This window comes from Toxorhynchites rutilus, chromosome 2 (genome assembly GCF_029784135.1).
Source record: "Toxorhynchites rutilus septentrionalis strain SRP chromosome 2, ASM2978413v1, whole genome shotgun sequence".
Classification (NCBI taxonomy): domain Eukaryota; kingdom Metazoa; phylum Arthropoda; class Insecta; order Diptera; family Culicidae; genus Toxorhynchites; species Toxorhynchites rutilus.
The window spans coordinates 225,621,250-225,640,456 of record NC_073745.1 but is presented as its reverse complement, the minus strand read 5'-3'; the positions used below and the strand labels follow the sequence as shown (position 1 = coordinate 225,640,456).

Sequence of the window (19,207 nt, the reverse complement as noted above, 5' to 3'; positions counted from 1 at the left end):
CTCTCTTAGGGGTGGCTGCCATACAAATAAAACACAAATTTCTGCATTACTCGAGAATTAATCAAGTAAATGGGCGGGACGAAGTTTGCCGGGTTAGCTAGTAATTTATAAATGTTCCTACATGATTTCGGACGTTTCGTTCTTAGGAGGACCATATTACCCCTATTTACCCTATTACTCTTTCTTACCTGGTTTTTGAGATAATAGGAATAAACTGTCGTCGAACAATTAATATGCAAACTAATTTTCGAAAAAAGGTGTGTTTATACTAGTCTGTAGATCCGGTCAGAGGTCCAATAATGCTTAATAGTCAATCAAAAACATCATGTGAGAAGCAACACTAATCCATGAGAAGTAAATAGATACAAACTATTTAATATAATAACAAAATAGAACATATTTTATTTACTTAGGTATCACAAACTCCCTTCAAATGTGAACTGTCTTCCACTCCAACACATTCGTCCATATGCTGTTTTTTCTTCGTTCTAGTTGGAAATATTTGTTCACACTTGGGACAACTCTCGACACGTTTCTGTGAATACTCAGAGCATTGAAAAGGGTTGGTAACGAAATATAGAGAGCATAACTTACTCGTTTAGCTCTGATGTATCCTAACAACTGACCTAGGTCCGGCTTCACGCGCACATTGGTTTTGATACCGTGTTTGATAAACATATGTCTGTTATACCGAGAATGATGCCGCAAATCTAGATCGCAACATATATAGTCATCCCTGTGGATTGGTTTTTACGTGTTATAGTAATTGTTTGATATTGATCATCTATTGTATTTTCACGATTGTTTCGATTTGTTTTATCATAAAGTATTGGTATTGGAGTTAAGCATGGAATTGCTTGGTTCCTTTCTAAAATTTTTATAGGGATAATTTACATAATACATGAAAATTCACCTGTATGTTATACACAAATGATCACGCGTCTGTTCCTCAGATTCGAACAACCGTAAACAAATGGCACATTCCAAATCCTTTGGATTGTCATGACGGTTTTTGTGTTTATCAAGTTTATCCTGAGAATCGAATAATTGCAAACAAATATCACAAAGGAAATGTGTTTGAATCTACAAAAAAAATAGACACATATCATATACTAATGCTGCTATAATGTTTTTTTCTTTTGTGTACATACCCCATGAGCGTATTCAATATGGTCCAGCAATTTATCTCGACTTGTATACTCAGCCTCGCAGTAGCTACACGAATGCTTGACATTTCCGTGCACTCTATTGCGATGCCTTCTGAGTTTTGGAGCAGTTTTAAACTTGCCGGCACACAAATTACAAGGATATTCAAACATATCACCATGCGCCCGTTGATGATCGTCTCGTACATCTTTCCTGTGGAATGAATGAATAACTTTAAACTGCATTTCGACGTTCCTTATAGTATTACGGATTAGTATGATTACCGTTTGAAATCTAGACCACACGTTTCGCAGCTATATTTTGTATTAGCTTTGTGCGTAATCCTAACATGAGTACGCAAATCACTCTTCGCGTTGTATGCTTTCTGGCAGTAACGACAAATATAACTATATTTCTTCATATGTCGCTCCTTATGAACAAGAAGTGCATTTGAATTCGAGCAGAGCAACCCACAAAGCTCGCAAACAAATGATTTGTGCCCAGCTTCGCAGTGATTTTTATAGGCTCTACGTTGTTCAAAGACGGCATCACATCCAACCTCTTTGCATTTGTATTGTCGGGCCACCCGCTTCAAATGTTTCAACTGGTGCGTCTCGAAATTACGCTTATAATATGATACATACTCGCACTTGCTACAATGAAGAGGTTCAGCAAGCTTTCTGCCCCCATATCTCCTAACCACTTTGGCGGGATTTGGCGAAATGTTGCGTTCTGTGGTGCTATCAACAACAGCTTTCTTATTTTCTTCGGGAGGAACATCAATACTATCTGGACGATTTGCTTCCACTACCAGCTCCACTGTTATTCCGTTTTCGGTCTCTTGCAAAGTACAGTACGGTTCCATTTTCACCATCACTTCACCTTCTTCCTTGATGCTAACCGGAACATCAGACATAACGTACGATGAAAATTCATCTATCAAATCTTGAGCCAAAACATCTTTTTTGCTACATAAATCAAGATCTTTGAACAGAGCTCTCAACATATCTTTCCTGCTTTCAAACAAATCCACGATCGGCGCTGGATTGGAACGTTTTAGTTCCACTATCGAATTCATCAGCAGGTGTAACGTCATTATTTTGTTCCGGTATTTAGCAAAAAATTTCAATAGTTCCAGGCACTCACTGCATACCATCTGGGGAAACGCATGGGCTTTTTTCTGTGTTATAAGATTGTTCTGTGAAATTCAGTTTTGTAAATAACTGGAATACTTACATCTGATATGACGAAAGTAATAGCGGTAATAAAATCGTAAATACTACCTTCGAAGACGGGGTCTTCAGTACCTATAGGAATCATTGTTTCATAAGAATCCGAACTCATACAAAGCCGGCACACTTCAGGGAAATTATTGAACTTGAACAGAGTCATTTTAGGCAATAACTGATTTTTTAAACCACCTTTTTGAAAACATCAAAATTATGGCAGTGGAACTTCATACAAATCTCTCGTCGAAAAGTGCCTCTTTTTTCACCGCTTGTTTACATCAAGGCGCGTAGAAGTATATCCTAAGGTGGGCCAACTTGCTAAAACCACTCTTCAGCCATATTGGAAGTCTACTGTGTTTTGTTTGTAAACAAAACACAATACGCTTGTGCCCAAGCTCGCTCGTGATCAGTCTGTCTCTTTCACGCTTCAAGGAAAAAAATCCCCTTCTGCTTTCTTCCGTACTTTTTTATATACCGCTCCCCTAACCAACTTAGTGACGAAACGGCCTCACCTAGTACCATAGACCCGTCTTGGTTTACATCTAAAGCGGACCTAAGGGTGGGTTTAGACTAGTGATATATTCATGTGAAGGAATATGATGAGATTTATAGAAATCGCATCAACCGTTTACACTAGCGTGAACTTCTATAATGAATGTATTCATATTTTCGGTGAATTTATTCACCTAAAGTAGAACTGCATCCAACTTTAGTGATTTCTCACCAGTGAGAAATTCACAAGCGTTTACATATGCTGAATTTATTCAAGTTATATATACCTCGAATAAGTGTATCATATTTATTCTCACCCGTTTACACCTATTTTCACGTGAATAAATCCATCTATAGCTATAGATCTCCCTAATGTAAACCCGCCATAACACCACAGCAGTGGAACCCAAGGCGCCTAGAAGTATATACTAAGGTGGGCCAACTTGCTAAAACCACTCTTCAGCCATCTTGGAAGTCTACTGTGTTTTGTTTGTAAACAAAACACAATACGCTATTGCCGAAGCTCGCTGGTGATCAGTCTGTCTCTTTCACGCTACAAGGAAATAATTCCCCTTCTACTTTCTTCCGTGCTGTTTTCATATACCGCTCCACTAACCAACTTAGTGACGAAACGGCCTCACCTAGTACCATAGACCCGTCTTGGTGGAACCAGAGAAGAGAAGTGGAACATGAGAGAAAAAAGTGGCAACCAAGATAAGTGAAATGGAAGGTAAAACGTAATGTCAGAATTGCCGTTCGGACGTATCCCGTAAGTTTGAACTTATTTACATAGATGGTATCCAATCAACACTAAACATTGACTACAGTTTCGCCGGCACGGTTGATTGCCGTTATGAACCAGCACATAAAAAACAAAGCTGCAAATTATACGCCAGTGGCGGTACCACGATGAAAGCATTCCTTGAATCACATTAGCCGAGGCAGCTGGCGGAAGCATATGCATAAAGGTTACTAGGTTACAATTTTCAACGACAACTGTTTATTTATTATACTGCTTCAAATACCTTCGACGAAATCAAATGTAACCATATCAACGTAAGTAATAACATAAACAAATCCAAACTTTTCGTCTTGCCATTCCTCATAAGTCTTTTCTAAATAGTGTAAATTACGAGCCACCTGTTAACTCCACCATCTTGGTGGCAACGATTTGTGGCAAGAGAATGTAAACAGTGAAAAAATTGACAGATGGTTCACGCTCTAAAAATTGAGCATAATGTTAAGATGTCTCTAAAACGGTGGGAGACGTCATATATAAAATGGGAGGTTCATATATAATGTGTTTCATGTTACTTAGGAAACATTGGTATATATGACGAATTTTTTGGTAAATATTACCAATGATTAGTCAATTTTTGCAGTACGAACTATTCGTACATATTCCGCGATAACAATGGTAAACAAATGTCAAATCAGCCAGTATAACCCAGTATAAGATGTCGGTTCAACGTTGGTTCAACATAAGTTATAGTTCAGGGACTTCGGGGTGGCTTTTTAAAACGCTTATGGTAAGCTTGAAGAGCCAAATGACACTTAAATATATTTATTTCTGTTTCAATTACAAAGTCCTCGATACAAAGTTATGTTCCCTAGCTAAGTTAAAAATAAATAACGCCGGTTGGTGATGCTACATGTTGTCGATTCGCAGGCTTCGCTTCGCTGTTCGCTTATTCCGCTATGGATGGCATAAAAATGCAGTTCCGTTGATTCACCTGTGAAAAAAAGTTCCATATCATCTGAATCATACCAGTAGTCAGACTCACTGTTTCAATTTGTTGGCAAATGAACATTAAATTTGAGACCGGAGGAACGTTGGAAGGCAACTATTTGATACCATCGGTAGAAAAGTCAGGATTTCCGAAGAATCAACACCACAAAAGTTGATTCCAGTTACTGACAGCGACATTTTTATCGATGCTTGCATATGATCTCCATCAGCCGTCCAAACGTCGTAATATGTACGTAGGTTTCCTGTAATAAATCTTCCATTAATACATGATTGAAAATAATTTAAAATCATTTACCTTCATACTGTTGCTATCCGCACGGTGAAATTAGAAATGATGTCACTTCATTCTTTTCGCGGTTGCCAGAATGACAATCGTCAAATTTACGAGCACCGTGTAGTAAAATGTACCAATCGTTGGTAGTGATGTGTATTGCATCTGACATTAATTTTACACATGGTTAGTAATATGTACAGAAAATATGTACATTCTACATATGTTTGCATTACTAAAGATTTGGTAGCTTATTTTCGTAATGGATTTTCTGGGTGTAGCATCATCATAATAAACACGGCGAATGGGATAGAAACTACGAACTGAAAATTGAATAAAATATATAAAGACGCTGAAAGTGCTGTGGACAAATATTATAATGAATTTTTATCGGTTTATGTATAATGTCGTTAATATTTACATTATCAAAATAAACCCATATGTATTGTAATCATAACTTGCTGTGCTATTTATAGCAACATTTATGGTCTTATTTCAGCAATGATGACAACCCAGCAAACAATCAATCGTATAATTTTGCACGTGCCAAGTCTTACAAGAAATCCGAATAAATCATAATCGCATATAATATCAATCAAAGTATGTATCGTGTATATTTGAAATCGCATAAAATTTATAAACTCGATTTTATATACCATTATCAAATCAAGTCGCAATTCAGTATAATAAACATCAATTTTATGATGTACATTGTCGTAAAATATATTTAATCCGCATCATATGCGTATATTATGCTGATGCAGTTTGTGTGTCGTATAAGCGTATAATTTAAATCGATTCAGTACTGTAGTAAATCGTGTTGCATGTTGAAAAAAATCATGAAACAGTTAATCATATTAGATCCTAATAAAGAACATATTACAACATATTGAAATGTCAATGAAAGGCTGATGCACTCGAAAGTTTTAACCGCTGTTGAATTTATTTTCAGATAGCCGCGCGAGATAGCTGGGTGATGATAATCCAGACGACCGGAATTCGAACCCACATCGGAGCAGTTTTCACCAAACATCAATCTGTGCCATTTTAAACATTCATATTCCACTCCCAAGTCAATCAAACAATTATTATTTCTACAAACATAAATACTCATATATAAAAATGGGGATTCGTGAGGCTATAATAAACATTTCACGAAAATATTTTGCGCCATTTGTTTTTTTTTTCTATGTCTGTAATAAATCGTATATGGCAAAAGTCGTAATTGGTGCTTTGACAATTCTCGCGTAACTTTTGAAAAGGTCCTATGTAACAAATGTAAACAAATCGAGTTAATGGATGCACGCTATTAGTTTTCAATCATTGAATGTATTACAAAACCAATCGTTCACGTATCTATCTTCTTCATCTTTTTGTCGCAGATACAAAAAATATCCAATGTACAGATTCGAATTTTAAGCACCCGGCTGTTACTTCGGACGCCACTTTCCTCCGACGGCCGAAACGTCCGAAGTAACAAAGCAGTCAAAACAACTCGCAGTCGTACTTCGGTCGTTTTGGAATTTGTTTCTTACAGGTGTTGTTATCGATTTCAGTGCAATTCAACGAGTGATAACAATAATAATCAGTCTATAGAACGAAATGCTGATATGTGGATTGTTGTTTATTAGTTAGTTTCAAATTTTTATAGTGCAACGTAATATGTCCAATGTGCAAACGCGGGCAGTCAAAACGTCCAATGTAACATTTTTCGCTCCGAGGCTTCAACCTTAATCTCAAATCACGGAACAATAGTTACGATTGGTTTTACGGAGTTATTCTTGACAGCTAGTGGTGAAAACAGTGATAAAAATTGATAGCTTTTAAGACAATTCGCGAAATAATGTTCGGGTCTTCAACTACGTTTTTCTCGAGTTGGCGAAAATGTTACATTGGACCTTTTCAAAAGTTACGCGAGAATTCATGAATATATTCATATTAGATCGCAATTCAATTTCAACATAATCGCGATTATAGCCGGTCAAAGTTGCATATTAATCCAAACAAATTCGGTAAGCATTTGCCATGTATGTATATGGCCTCCACTTTTGCATGCATATGCCAGTTAGGCGCATTATATGCCAACCAAATTTTAGGGCATATGATGATATATATATACGCTTGTTGTGCGATTTAATGTTTGCTGGGTATTCCAATGTTTTCACGTTCACGTTCACCAAAGTCGGTGAACTATGGTGAGTTCACCAACATCTCGATTCCACGGAGGAAACGGTATTGAATTAATCCACTTTTATAAAAATGGATTTTGTTCAAATATGTTTTTCAACTAGAAAATGTTTCTTCCTATCGTTTCAAGATGTTTGCCTCGCGTTTTATACATGGACTGATGAATTATTAACAAAAAAGTGTTTGTTCACGTTCACGTTCACGAGAACTCTAAATCTACCTTTAGCTGTGACAGAGCTGGATTTTAATCGTGTACATGTCACATGCAAGGCGCCTAGAAGTATATCCTAAGGTGGGCCAACTTGCTAAAACCAGTCTTCAGCCATCTTGTAAGGCTACTGTGTTTTGTTTGTAAACAAAACAATACGCTTGTGCCCAAGCTCGCTCGTGATCCGTCTGTCTCTTTCACGCTACAAGCAAATAATTCCCCTTTTGCTTTCTTCCGTACAGTTTTCATATACCGCTCCCCTAACCAACTTAGTGACGAAACGGTTTTTGTCGTATCTACACTGAGAGAAATATTTAGTAAATATAACCAATTTTTAGTACATGTTACCAATTCTCTAGTCGTTTTCTACCCTACTAATCATTGGTACATTCTACGAAAAAAAATTAGTAGGCGCAAATGTCTCGCTGAACTACGGTTTGTTGGTCCAATGTTGGATCAATATTGACTCAAAAAATCCGATTAATCGGTTCAATAATGCCAGATTTTAAGACCCCGCATTGGTACAATATCAGTGAAAATTTTGTTTGTGGTACATCAGGGATATGGATATTTTTTTTTAAATTTTTATTCTATTATATTTTATTATATATGGTATTATTCTACATAATTAGTATATATTACTTATAACTTATCACAGATGCTAGGTATGACAAAAAACAAGGATACTAATGGTATGAAGTCAAATGTACGAAGCTTTAGTAGTGATGTTCATTGCATCTGTGTTACCTTCTCAGTAGTCAAATAAATTATGAGAGCTTGAGGATTTCATGTCTTTATTAGTTGGAAGGTAAAACTAGAATAAGCATAAATCTAAAAGCATGTCACTCCTGCTTCTGGCATGGCTACTGTGATCTATCAACAGTCATGGTAGCCAAGGTAGCATCTCCCCCTCTAATTTGGTAGCAGTGGTAATCTTGAAACTTGATTGGTGGCCGGGTTGATCGCACGGGACGTTGCAAAGGTGTCGATGTCTGAATCGGCTGGGGAACATCCATTGACAGTAGAGTTTCATCTCCTTCACTCGACAACGTATCTTGAAGATCAAGAACCTCGACTGACTCAACGTGCTCCTCATCGGATGTTGGTTGATCCAAGTTCAGGACTTCATTAGGTGTTGGTTGATCGTTCTGGATCGAAGATTGGGTTCTGTCCAGCTGAGGTGTTGGTTCAGCTGGAGTAAGTCCAAAGTCGTCAATCAAGATGGATAATGGTGCTGGTGCAGGAGCAACTTCTTCCATTCCCGTTCGGAGTTGATCAATGTGCGAACGTAGCACTTTGCGTCGACCAACTTGGCAGTCCAATAATGTTGTAGTTGACGTTGCCAATAGCTTCGAACACAAACTCGGGCATCCACTTCCACTTCTCGTTTGCAGAGTAGACTTTGGCATAAACTCGAGCACCAGCTAGGAAACTTCGCTTGACTTGTTGATGTTGTGGGTGAAATTCTGGTTTGGGTGACGGTCGTAACAGGTCCAAAGTTGTCCTCATCTTGCGTCCAAGCATTACATCGGCTGGAGATTGTCCACTCAGAACCGCTGATGGAGTGGATCTGTAGACGTACAGGAACGATTCCACGAGCGATAGCTTTTGCCCGTTCGATGCCAGGATGTCCTTGGTGAACTTGCTTGAGGATCCTTTTCTGCAGGCTTTTGGGAACTACAATTCGATCCGCCATCATGATACAGTCGTCAATTACGGAGTAGGAATCTCGACGGCTGAAGAAAGATCGAACTTCTACATCTTCGATACCTTCGCACCGTGATGGCCAGGAACTTTGTGCGTAGGAAATTATCTTCTGGAGCACAGCATCCTTCTTAGTGGCGATCTTCAGGCTCTCGTGGGTGACTGGAGGATCTTGAATAGAGTCATGGAAACAGGAACTAACGCCATCTTTGACTCGAACAATAGCGATTGCTTCTTCGTCGGGTTTCGGATGGTTTCTGATAAGCCGGGAAAGTACGTCAGCGTAACCGAAATCTTGAGTTGTTACGAATTCGATGTTGAAATCGTATCCCAAAAGTGTCAGGGCCCATCGTTGGAGCCGATTTGCGGTATGTACAGGAATGCCCTTTTTGGATCCGAAAATTCTCAGCAATAGTTGATGGTCCGTTTGAAGCGTGAACCGGCGACCCCACAGCAATCGATGGAACTTCGTGCAAGCAAAAACCAATGCCAACGCTTCTTTTTCGATTTGGCTATAGTTCTGCTCTGCTACAGTCAGCGATCTCGATGCATGTGACACAGCCTTGATGATGCCGTTCGGAAAATGATGAAGAATAACTGCACCAATGCCAGTTTTTGACGCATCTCTTGCCACGATAATCTCTTGCTCTGGATTGTAGTGGGTGAGCAACAGACCAGATTGTAGCACTTTTTTGATGTTTTGGAAAGCGTGTTGACACTCCTTACTACAATCGAACTTCGTGTCCTTTTTCAGAAGGTTGTCTAACGGATGGCGTAGTTGGTGCATCTCGCGGACGAATTTGCCATTAAAATTGACTGCACCCAAGAACGAGCGCAATGTGGTAATCGGCACATACACGCACTTTTCCCCCCGGTTTCTTGACAACGACGATGGGTGCTGCCCAGTCCGAAAAATCGACCGGCGAGATGATGTCCAACCGCTCGAGTCGATCCAGCTCCTCTTCTACCTTTTGGATGGCATGAAAAGGCACCGGTCGCTTTGGTCGGAAAACGGGTTGGGCATCCGGCTTCAGAGACAGTGAAATTTTCGTCTTCATGCAGTGGCCCAATCCATCCTGAAAAACTTCAGGATATTGCTTAAGGAAGTGCTGATCAGAGGAAGGCGAAAAATTGGAAAGATTCACCTGTTTGCAGTTGGCAGCAAGCGGCTTCGAACGCGTCCAACCAGTCCAGTCCGATGACGTTCAGATCTTCAACTGATTTGATGTAGCAGACCGATGCCTTCGTAGTTTTCCCGATAGTAACCGGGCAGGTGAATTCGCCAACCAATTCGAGTGGTTCCCCTGATGCCGTTGATGCTTCTACGCTAGTCACCGTTGATGACGGTGAACCAATAATTTTCCACGTGTGTGTGCTGATAACGGTGATGTCGGAACCACAGTCCAATTGGAGCTCGGCCGATTTTCCGTTGAAATTGACGGTGATGAACCTTCTACGGCTACGAACCTGCTTCACGATTTGAATAACCTTCGTGTTGAAAGGCTTCTTCTTCTTGGAACCAGCTTTCGACTCCGTAGTCGATGACTTGGAAAAACAACCACAGTAGCCGTCTTTGTGGCCCACTTTCCCGCATTGTTTGCAGGTGTGCTTCGAAAATTTGCAGTTCTTCACAAAATGCATTGCGCCGCATTGCCAACATGGTGATGGAGGTGTCTTGATGTCTGCTGATGACTTCATCTGGTTGTTCGGCTGCTTCTTTGATTGCCGAACTGCCTGGACCGCTGAAGATGTCGGTTTCTTCTCGACCAACGCCGTGTCGTTTTTATGATTCGACAGTCGTTGGCACTCGGTGACCAGTCCTGCCAGGTTGATGGTTTAAGCTTGATCGGACTCGAGCTTCGATAGAAGTCGGGTCCTGACGTCGGTGTCCTTCGATGACTTGAAACCGCAGATGAACACCAGGCTCTTGAACTGATCCACGGTGAGCTTCTGAAGTTCAAAATCCTCACATTGACGGTTGACGATTCCAGCATACGTTACGAAATCGTCGGCTTTGTTCTTCTCAATATTGAGGCAGTCGTAGCGCTTGCTGAACAGAGATTTATGCTGACCAAAAATCTGCTTCATCTCGTCTACAACTTCGTCGAAGGTGAAATCGCGTGGGTGGGTCGGTAGCAGGTAGTTGAGGAATTTCTTGTGCACCGGAACACTGAGACTCCGCAGCAAAAGTCTAACCTTCGCGGCATCGTCCAAGCTTCTGCCATCCTGCCTGAATAGATCCTCGTACTTAGAAAACCAGCGATCGAAAGTCAACCCGTTTTCCGGATCGAAGTGGAACTCCTTAAGGTTGGTCGCAAGGGATTCGAGAATTTTCTCTGGAGCATTTTGCTGTGTTGACGTTGCTTGGTTACCGGTGAACTGTTCCAGTAACTTAATCAAACGGCTGTTTTGCTCGGCCATTTGCTGCATCACAACGGACAACGGAATTTCTCCTCCACTTGCTCCAGCTTCGGATCCGGCTTGAGTTCCATATTCGGTGGTCATCTCGGAAGAATCTTCAGGCTTCAACCTCGTCGCCAAAAATGTTACCTTCTCAGTAGTCAAATAAATTATGAGAGCTTGAGGATTTCATGTTTTTATTAGTTGGGAGGTAAAACTAGAATAAGCACAAATCTAAAAGCACGTCACTCCTGCTTCTGACATGGCTACTGTGATCTATCAACAGTCATGATAGCCAAGGTAGCAATCTGACATTGATTTTACAAGATTTTGGTAATATATACAAAAAATTTGTATATTTTACCAATATTTTGACTACTAAACATTTTATAGCTGCCTTTACTAAACTTTTTCTCCAGTGTATAAATTGCACATTACACACTTGCCTTTAGACGTAAGAGTATTCCTTCTGTTCTTCCATGGTTCAGTTAGACCGCCGGACAGCGGAGACAGTTGATAGAATCATTGTTGTGTTATTAATAGAACAACAGACCGATGTTTCTCGCAGAGCAGAGCAGTTGTATGGATGAATTGATCTTATTTCGACCGTGGATCAATCTCCATTGTTGATGACTGTTGCGTGGACGTAGTTATTCTGTAACAACACAAGGATGGTCAATTGAGAGTCCTGAGTTTTGAACTCACAACCGATCGCTTACCAAGCGAACGCGCTATAGTCCATAAATGTTGATTTGACAAATAAAAAAAGTCGTGAGTCGTGAGAGATACAAACTCACTAATATAGTCACAAAACAGGTAATCTTTTATTTAACTAGGTCTTACAATCTTTCTCCAAAGGTGCGATATCGTCCACTCCCCCACATTTGTCCATATGCTGTTTTTTCATCTTTTTTGTTGGAAAATTTTCTCCGCACTTGGAACAACTCACGAAGCGGTTCTATGAATAAATCAGAGAAATTAGAAGTATTGGTAATGGAATACAGTAAACATTCGCTAACTGGGCGAAAAGGGAAGACCAGTTGTCGACATCTGCGTTTTAACTAGTCCGGCATGTTAAACGTCAAATTAAATCGAGAGGAACTTAAATGAATTGTTTGATTCCCGTTGATCATGAAATTGGATAAACAAAAGGTTTACAATGGAAGTTTCGCATTGAGTGAAATATAATTTGAGGAAATTATACTCCTGTAATTTAGTCATGCGAAAATAATGTCAATTTTCATAACATTTCCAATTACATTCGAATGCCCCTCATAGCAAATCTTCAATTTGAATATGGCGTCGATTGTTTACCAAATTCTGCTTTTCAACTAGTCCAGGGACCAGTTAACGTTCACCCAGTTAAAAAGCAGACCAGTTAAACCAGGACCAGTTAGCGAACGATTACTGTATAGAAAGCATAACTTACCCGTTTAGCTCTGATATATCCTAACAACTGGCTTAAGTCCGGCTTCACACGTACATTGGTTTTGATGCCGTGTTTGATAAACATATGTTTGTTATACCGCGAATGATGCCGCAAATCTAGATCGCAACATATATAGTCATCCCTGTGAATTGATTTTTACATGTGATAATAATTGATCTTCTTATATTTCTTTGATTGTTTTCAATTTACTGATTATAAATAAATGCCGCTCTATACTCTGATCAAACACACATGGAGCTATTGAATTTTTACTGATATCGTTATAGGGATAATTTATTTAATACATGAAAACTCACCTGTACGTTATACACAAATGATCACACAATCGCTCATCAGATTCGAACAGATCTAAACAAATAGCACACTCCAGTTCTTTTGGGTTTTGATGACGAATTTTGTGTTTATCAAGGTCATCTTGACTATAGAATGATTGGACACAAATCTCACAGAGGAAATGTGTCTGAATCTACAAAAAAACAGATATATACTAAAACCACTACGACGATTTTTCCTTCGTAGACATACCTCATGCACGTATTCAATATGATCCAGCATTTTACGTCGAGCACTATAAGTTTTATCGCAGTACTTACACGAATACTTGATATTTCCGTGTACTTCAGCGAGATGCCTTTTTAGACATCCAGATTTTTTGAACTCCATGCCACAAAAATTACAAGAAAATTCAAAAAAATCCAAATGGGTTCGTAGATGATCGTCCAGTGTCCTCTTCCTGTGGAATGGACAAAATAAATTTAAATCAGATTTCGACGTTTCTGTCAACATTACCGATTCGAATGCTTACCGTTTAAATTCCAGACCGCACGTTTCGCACCTATATTTCGCACTATTTACGTGAAATACAATATGAGATTGCAAATCCCTCTTCGTTTTGCACGCTTTTTGGCAGTAACGACAGACATATTTATAATCTTTCGTATGTCGCTCCATATGATAACGAAGTCTAGCTAGACTCGCGGTACGCAAACCACAAATCTCGCAGACATAAGCTTTATGTAAAGCATCGCAGTGATTTCTATAGGCTTTCCGATCATCGAAAACGGCAGCACACCCTACCTCTTTGCATTTGTACTGTCGGTCCAAATGATTCAACTGGTGCGTCTCGAAATTACGCTTATAATATGATTTATACTGGCACTTGCTACATTGAAGAGGATCATCAAGTTTTTTGCCCCCATATTTCCTGACCACTTTGGCAGGATTTGGCGAAATGTTACATTCCGTTTTGCTTTCAACTACAGCTTTATCGTTTTCCTTGGCAGATACATCAATGTCATCTGGATATCTAATCGGTTTTCCTTCCACTATCAGTTCCTTTGTAACTTCGTTTTCACTTTCTAGCAAAGTATGATATGGTTCCATTACCATCACTTCATCTTCTTCCTTGATGCTAACCGGAACATCGGTCATAACGTACGATGAAAATTCATCTATCAAATCTTGAGCCAAAACATCTTTTTTGCTGCATAAATCAAGATCTTTGAACAGAGCTCTCATCATATCTTTCCTGCTTTCAAACAAATCCACGATCGGCGCTGGATTGGAACGTTTTAATTCCACTAGCGAATTCATCAACAGGTGTAACGTCATTATTTTGTTTCTGTATTTAGCAAAAAATTTCAATAGTTCCAGGCACTCAGCGCATACCATTTGTGGAAACATTTGGGCTTTTTCCTGCGTTATGAAATTATTCAGTGAAATTCAGTTTTGTAAATAACTGGAACACTTACATCAGATATGACGAAAGTAATAGCGGTAATGAAATCATAAATACTACCTTCGAAGACGGAGTCCGCAGTGCCTATAGGAATCATTGTTTCATAAGAATCCGAACTCATACAAAGCCGGCACACTTCAGAGAAGTTATTGAACTTGAATAGAGTCATTTTAGGCAACAACTGATTTTGTAAACAACTTGTTTGTCAACATCAGAACAAGGTACCTAGAAGTATAAGGTGGGCCAATGTGTCAACACTAAGGAGGAATTGACTTAAGCCAGGCACAATGAGTTACATATAGAGGTGGAGCAGTAGGCGAAGTGTATCTGTATTGGCAAGCCAAATATCGTGTCGTAATTATTTGCATTCAATATGGAATGTATATGGAAGAAACAAAACAATGTTGAAAGTACTTACGGTTGCATGATAATTTGAACCAAAATGAAATCATTCCACTGGTTGTTTTTTAACAGATGACAATTATATCGTGGCTTATTTCGATTATTCATGTGGTAAAAAGGTCCAAAGAGCAGTCGTATGCTTAGTTCTCAAAAGCAGTAACATTTTCGGCGAAATTTTGATTAATTGGCGATTATTATCTCATAACATACACACCGACACTGAGAGCCTTCGAAACATCAACTTCATAACGTTAAATAAAGAAACTTCGTTTGTTTCTATGAACGTGGGGGATTGAAAATCGCACATGGAAATATCACTTTTATCCGTATTTTTCGACGTGATTTCATAAATATTTACTTCACGCTATCACATTAGCCTCATATATAGCGGGAGCTCTTCAAAAATGTACGTTTTTAATTGATAAATTACTTCCTGAAAATAGCATTTTTACATGGATGCGGTGTGCAATCAAAGATAAACACAACGACTGACATCACTATTTGCGAAATAGTTATGGCAGCGCATGCTATGTCGCTCGAAACTCGGCCATCTTCATTACCTTTTTTCCAGAACATTGGGCCAGGCACAAGTTGAGACACGTATAGCGCGAGTAACTTGCCGCGATATAGCGCCTGTTTTGTGGCTAATGAAAACAGATAGAACCAAGGAAAGTAGAGTGGAAGGTAAAACGTAATGTCAGAATTGCCGTTCGGACGTATCCCGTAAGTTTGAACTTATTTACATAGATGGTATCCAAACAACACTAAACATTGACTACAGTTTCGCCGGCACGGTTGATTGTCGTTATGAATCAGCACAAAAAACAAAGCTGCAAATTATGCGCCAGTGGCGGTACCACGATCAAAGCACTCCCTGAATCACATTAGCCGAGCCAGCTGGTGGAAGCATATGCATAAAGGATACTAGTTACTATTTTCAACGACAACTGTTTATTTATTATACTGCTTCAAATACCTTCGACGAAATCAAATGTAACCATACCAACGTAAGTAATAACATAAACAAATCCAAACTTTTCGTCTTGCCATTCCTCAAACGTCTTTTCTAAATAGTGTAAATTACGAGCCACCTGTTAACTCCACCATCTTGGATAGAACGGCGCAAATTGGCCAGATGACGCGAGATTGTGGAGCGCTCGTGAGACACGACTCGCGTGACGCTGTGGCTGAACCACAGTTTCTCGTGCTGGTCGTACCGGTCGGGTGATTGTGTTAGTAAATAAATATACCGCGCAAAACTGTGTGAATCAGACATTGTAAGGGAGTGGCACGTTATTTACACCAAACTGCGACTGAATATGCGCTCCACCACGCTACGTTTGTGGCACGTATGAGTCGTGTTGGTGGTCTCGTGTTCGTTTACGAGCGCTATACGCTTCTCAATTTGCGCCTTGCCTTAACCAAAAAACGTATCAAATTGTAGGAGTTAGGTATAATTATTTAAACCTACTAGACACCTGAATGAACCTAGCATGAAGAAGTCGTTAATCTTTGAAGTGATTTATGTAAATACACACGAAATTCTCGACCGGCAAAAGCGGGTTTACAACAAAAATTCTGATACACTCTGATAATAAGGTTCATTCAAAGTTTTCAATAACTGAGATTGATCCAACCACTGTTATTTGACGGTCATTCCTGTTATGTTTTTGGCGTCTGATGTTTCAGCACGCAGCGGGAAAAAATCGACCTAATCAAGAACGTTCACAGTGAAAACGGAATGAAGTGCAAATAACCTTATATACAAATTATTCCGTTTTCACCGTGAAGTGACGTTCGTGATCAGGTTTCTGTCGAAGCCAGGTGTATGGCACGATTATCACTATCTCACTCTATCTACCGTCACCGCCTATCTCACTATCCCTCTGCTTCAAAAGTTCATCATCGACTTCACGATATGTCAGATGGTGGTAAATTGGTAATTCGTGATGACAGAAAAATAGTGTCGACGTCTGGTGGCGACTTCAAATTTGGGACCCAAACTCGTTAGTGTAATCTCTATAAGATTAGAAGACGAAGACGAAGCCGGTTTTTAAATTTTTAAATTTGATTGAAAATTTTCACATCATGTTATTTAATTACTTGAGACACGTATTTCTGACTTTCATTCAACCATATGGCTATACAATTCCAACATTGCTACTGAATTTTTTCATTATAATATAAAGTTGTCTTTATAAACAATTTTCGTATGAGACTTTTTCTCCACCTGCAAACAATTTTTTTTAAATTTAAATAGAATACTAATTTGATATGGAAAAGCTAATTTTCATTCACCTTTTTTTTTATTTTGAAAACGTTCATTCCGACTGAAAATCAGCTATTCTTTGACGCTCTCCTAAACTAGTAAACGAAGCTCAATGGCGTCAAAGTGGATCGCTGTTTTGAAGAAAACAAATACTTTTGACGTTTCAGATGTTGACACCAAAAACATGGCGGGTGTCATACAGCTGGTCGAAGCTATCCGTTCAGTGAGGCCAGAAAAGCACCTTCAAATCGTCTTCAATAAATTTTATTCATTATAACGCGTTTACCTTTACCCCCCCTTCCTATTGACCGATTGATCTGAAATTTGGAACCCATCTTTATCACTGATGTCATTATAAAATTGCGTATTCCATTCCAAATCCGATATGGCGGCCACTACAAAATGGCGGATTATGTACATATTTTATCAAAATCCCATCAATATGGGTATCGAATGAAAGGGCTTGACCAGTCGAACACAATTATACATATGATTTATGTTTTGCAAAATTGCATCGATTGATTTGTCGTTAGGTTCTCCCATCAAGTTTATTAGTATAAGACGATTGTAAATTATAGGAATGAATGTTCATTCTTTTTGCTTTGTTATTTTTTTAAGACTGCAATCGCTGAATATTTTCTGGAAAAGCCGTTGTTTAACCTCACCACCCGCAAGCGTTAGCATCTCATATATTGCCTAAAAACTGTCTCAATTATTCTCAAGTGAAACTTTTACCCCTAGCATTGCTCGAGTCTCGTGTTCAAGTATCTAGAAACAGCGGCAGCCAAAGAGGAGAAATCGAAAAGTAGTCTCGATGTAGCGTGCCCATCGAGACTACTTTTCGACTACTACTACGGAGGTCGGCGCTCTCGTCGAAAAATTCCTCCGGAAGGCTGTTGGATGGTATCCGGAACAAACGAGGTCGCTTCGATTCTGGATACAGCACAAGCGATGGAAGTTTCGATTGTAAGCGTTGGTCCCAGAAGGATCCGCACGATAGTAATGGCCTCTATTCGCCCAAATGGTCGCCCATTCCAATGTATACAGGCTTCATTGGGAAACCACCACCAGCTTCAGTTGTACCAACAGCAGCAAGAGCTACAGCTGGTCGTTCTAATGTGGTTCCTCTGTCTGTTAGGTCTGCTCAGTGATGAAAGCCACAGTGGTGGAGCCATAATAGGTTCGCTTGGGGAGCAGGCTCCCCGCGGCAGGATCAGCACGAGCGAAAGAAGCAGTCGAATAAGTAATATGATCGCATTCGGAAGAGTTCGAAGTCAACTAACCTATTCGTTCATTCGCAGGGCCGACATTTCTCCAGAAGGTGATTTGACACTTGGTAGTGTGAAGTCCGATGGAAAGATGTGAACGCTAGGAAATATCCAACCATACACTGGCAATATGAGGGATTTGACGTTTTAGTCATACGCCAATGTCGAATTTTACTCCCACATTAAAATCTTTGAGTGAACTAAGCTTATTCGTTTTTGGAGGTTGCAATGGTCAATGAAACAATTGACAGAAAAATGGAGTTCGTTCATTTTAAAAGTTTAATTATTTGATAACAATACCTTTTTTTATAGTGTTGATTATCATAAGAAAAACAAACTCCTCATCGTTGGATCTTTTTTGACTTTTCAATTGGATCTTTTCTGACAGCAGTTTTGATTCAGTCCGCACTACCTAGGTCATAAGTATTAAGTACCATATTCGATTTCAGTCAAACAGAGTATTTTTACCCTATGTGATATAAAGTGCGATTCATATACAACATCCACGTCACGTTCCCGTTCCGTCCCGTCACGTTGCGTCAATTAAGTGCGATTCACATACAACATCCACGTCACGTTCACGTCCCGTCACGTCACGTTCACGTCCCGTCACGTCACGTTCACGTCCCGTCGCGTCACGTTACGTCAGCTATTCTACCATGCAATTATTATGAAAACATTCACATACACCGG

At 39.5% G+C, this 19,207-nt stretch overlaps 2 protein-coding genes across 7 annotated transcripts; both read right to left on the bottom strand.

Moving 5' to 3' along the window:
* Positions 1-348: 348 nt before the first annotated feature.
* Positions 349-2,811, bottom strand: LOC129768286 (zinc finger protein 585B-like). 2 transcript variants are annotated; one of them, XM_055769818.1, is made up of 6 exons: positions 2,383-2,806; positions 1,431-2,326; positions 1,152-1,359; positions 914-1,083; positions 595-736; positions 349-535 (listed from the first exon to the last, which is right to left on the bottom strand). In XM_055769818.1, the coding sequence occupies exons 1-6, from the start codon at positions 2,536-2,538 to the stop codon at positions 410-412; spliced, it is 1,698 nt and encodes a 565-aa protein (XP_055625793.1). In that variant the 5' UTR covers positions 2,539-2,806; the 3' UTR covers positions 349-409. The 2 variants fall into 2 exon arrangements, with proteins under 2 accessions (XP_055625793.1, XP_055625794.1); XM_055769819.1 differs by lacking the exon at positions 349-535 and having other exon boundaries at positions 735-868; positions 927-1,083; positions 2,383-2,811.
* A 1,591-nt stretch (positions 2,812-4,402) lies between these two features.
* On the bottom strand, positions 4,403-14,775 carry LOC129769795 (zinc finger protein 26-like). 5 transcript variants are annotated; one of them, XR_008741974.1, is made up of 9 exons: positions 14,636-14,775; positions 13,643-14,532; positions 13,363-13,570; positions 13,134-13,303; positions 12,817-12,958; positions 12,231-12,345; positions 4,913-5,211; positions 4,652-4,859; positions 4,403-4,600 (listed from the first exon to the last, which is right to left on the bottom strand). XR_008741974.1 is itself a non-coding variant. In XM_055772267.1 (7 exons), coding segments are annotated over exons 1-7 (1,683 nt in total). In that variant the 5' UTR covers positions 14,745-14,772; the 3' UTR covers positions 10,803-12,040. The 5 variants fall into 5 exon arrangements, 2 of the variants coding, with proteins under 2 accessions (XP_055628242.1, XP_055628241.1); XR_008741972.1 differs by having other exon boundaries at positions 14,589-14,772; XR_008741973.1 differs by lacking the exons at positions 4,403-4,600; positions 4,652-4,859; positions 4,913-5,211 and adding an exon at positions 10,803-12,042 and having other exon boundaries at positions 12,107-12,345; positions 14,589-14,772.
* Positions 14,776-19,207: the final 4,432 nt, after the last annotated feature.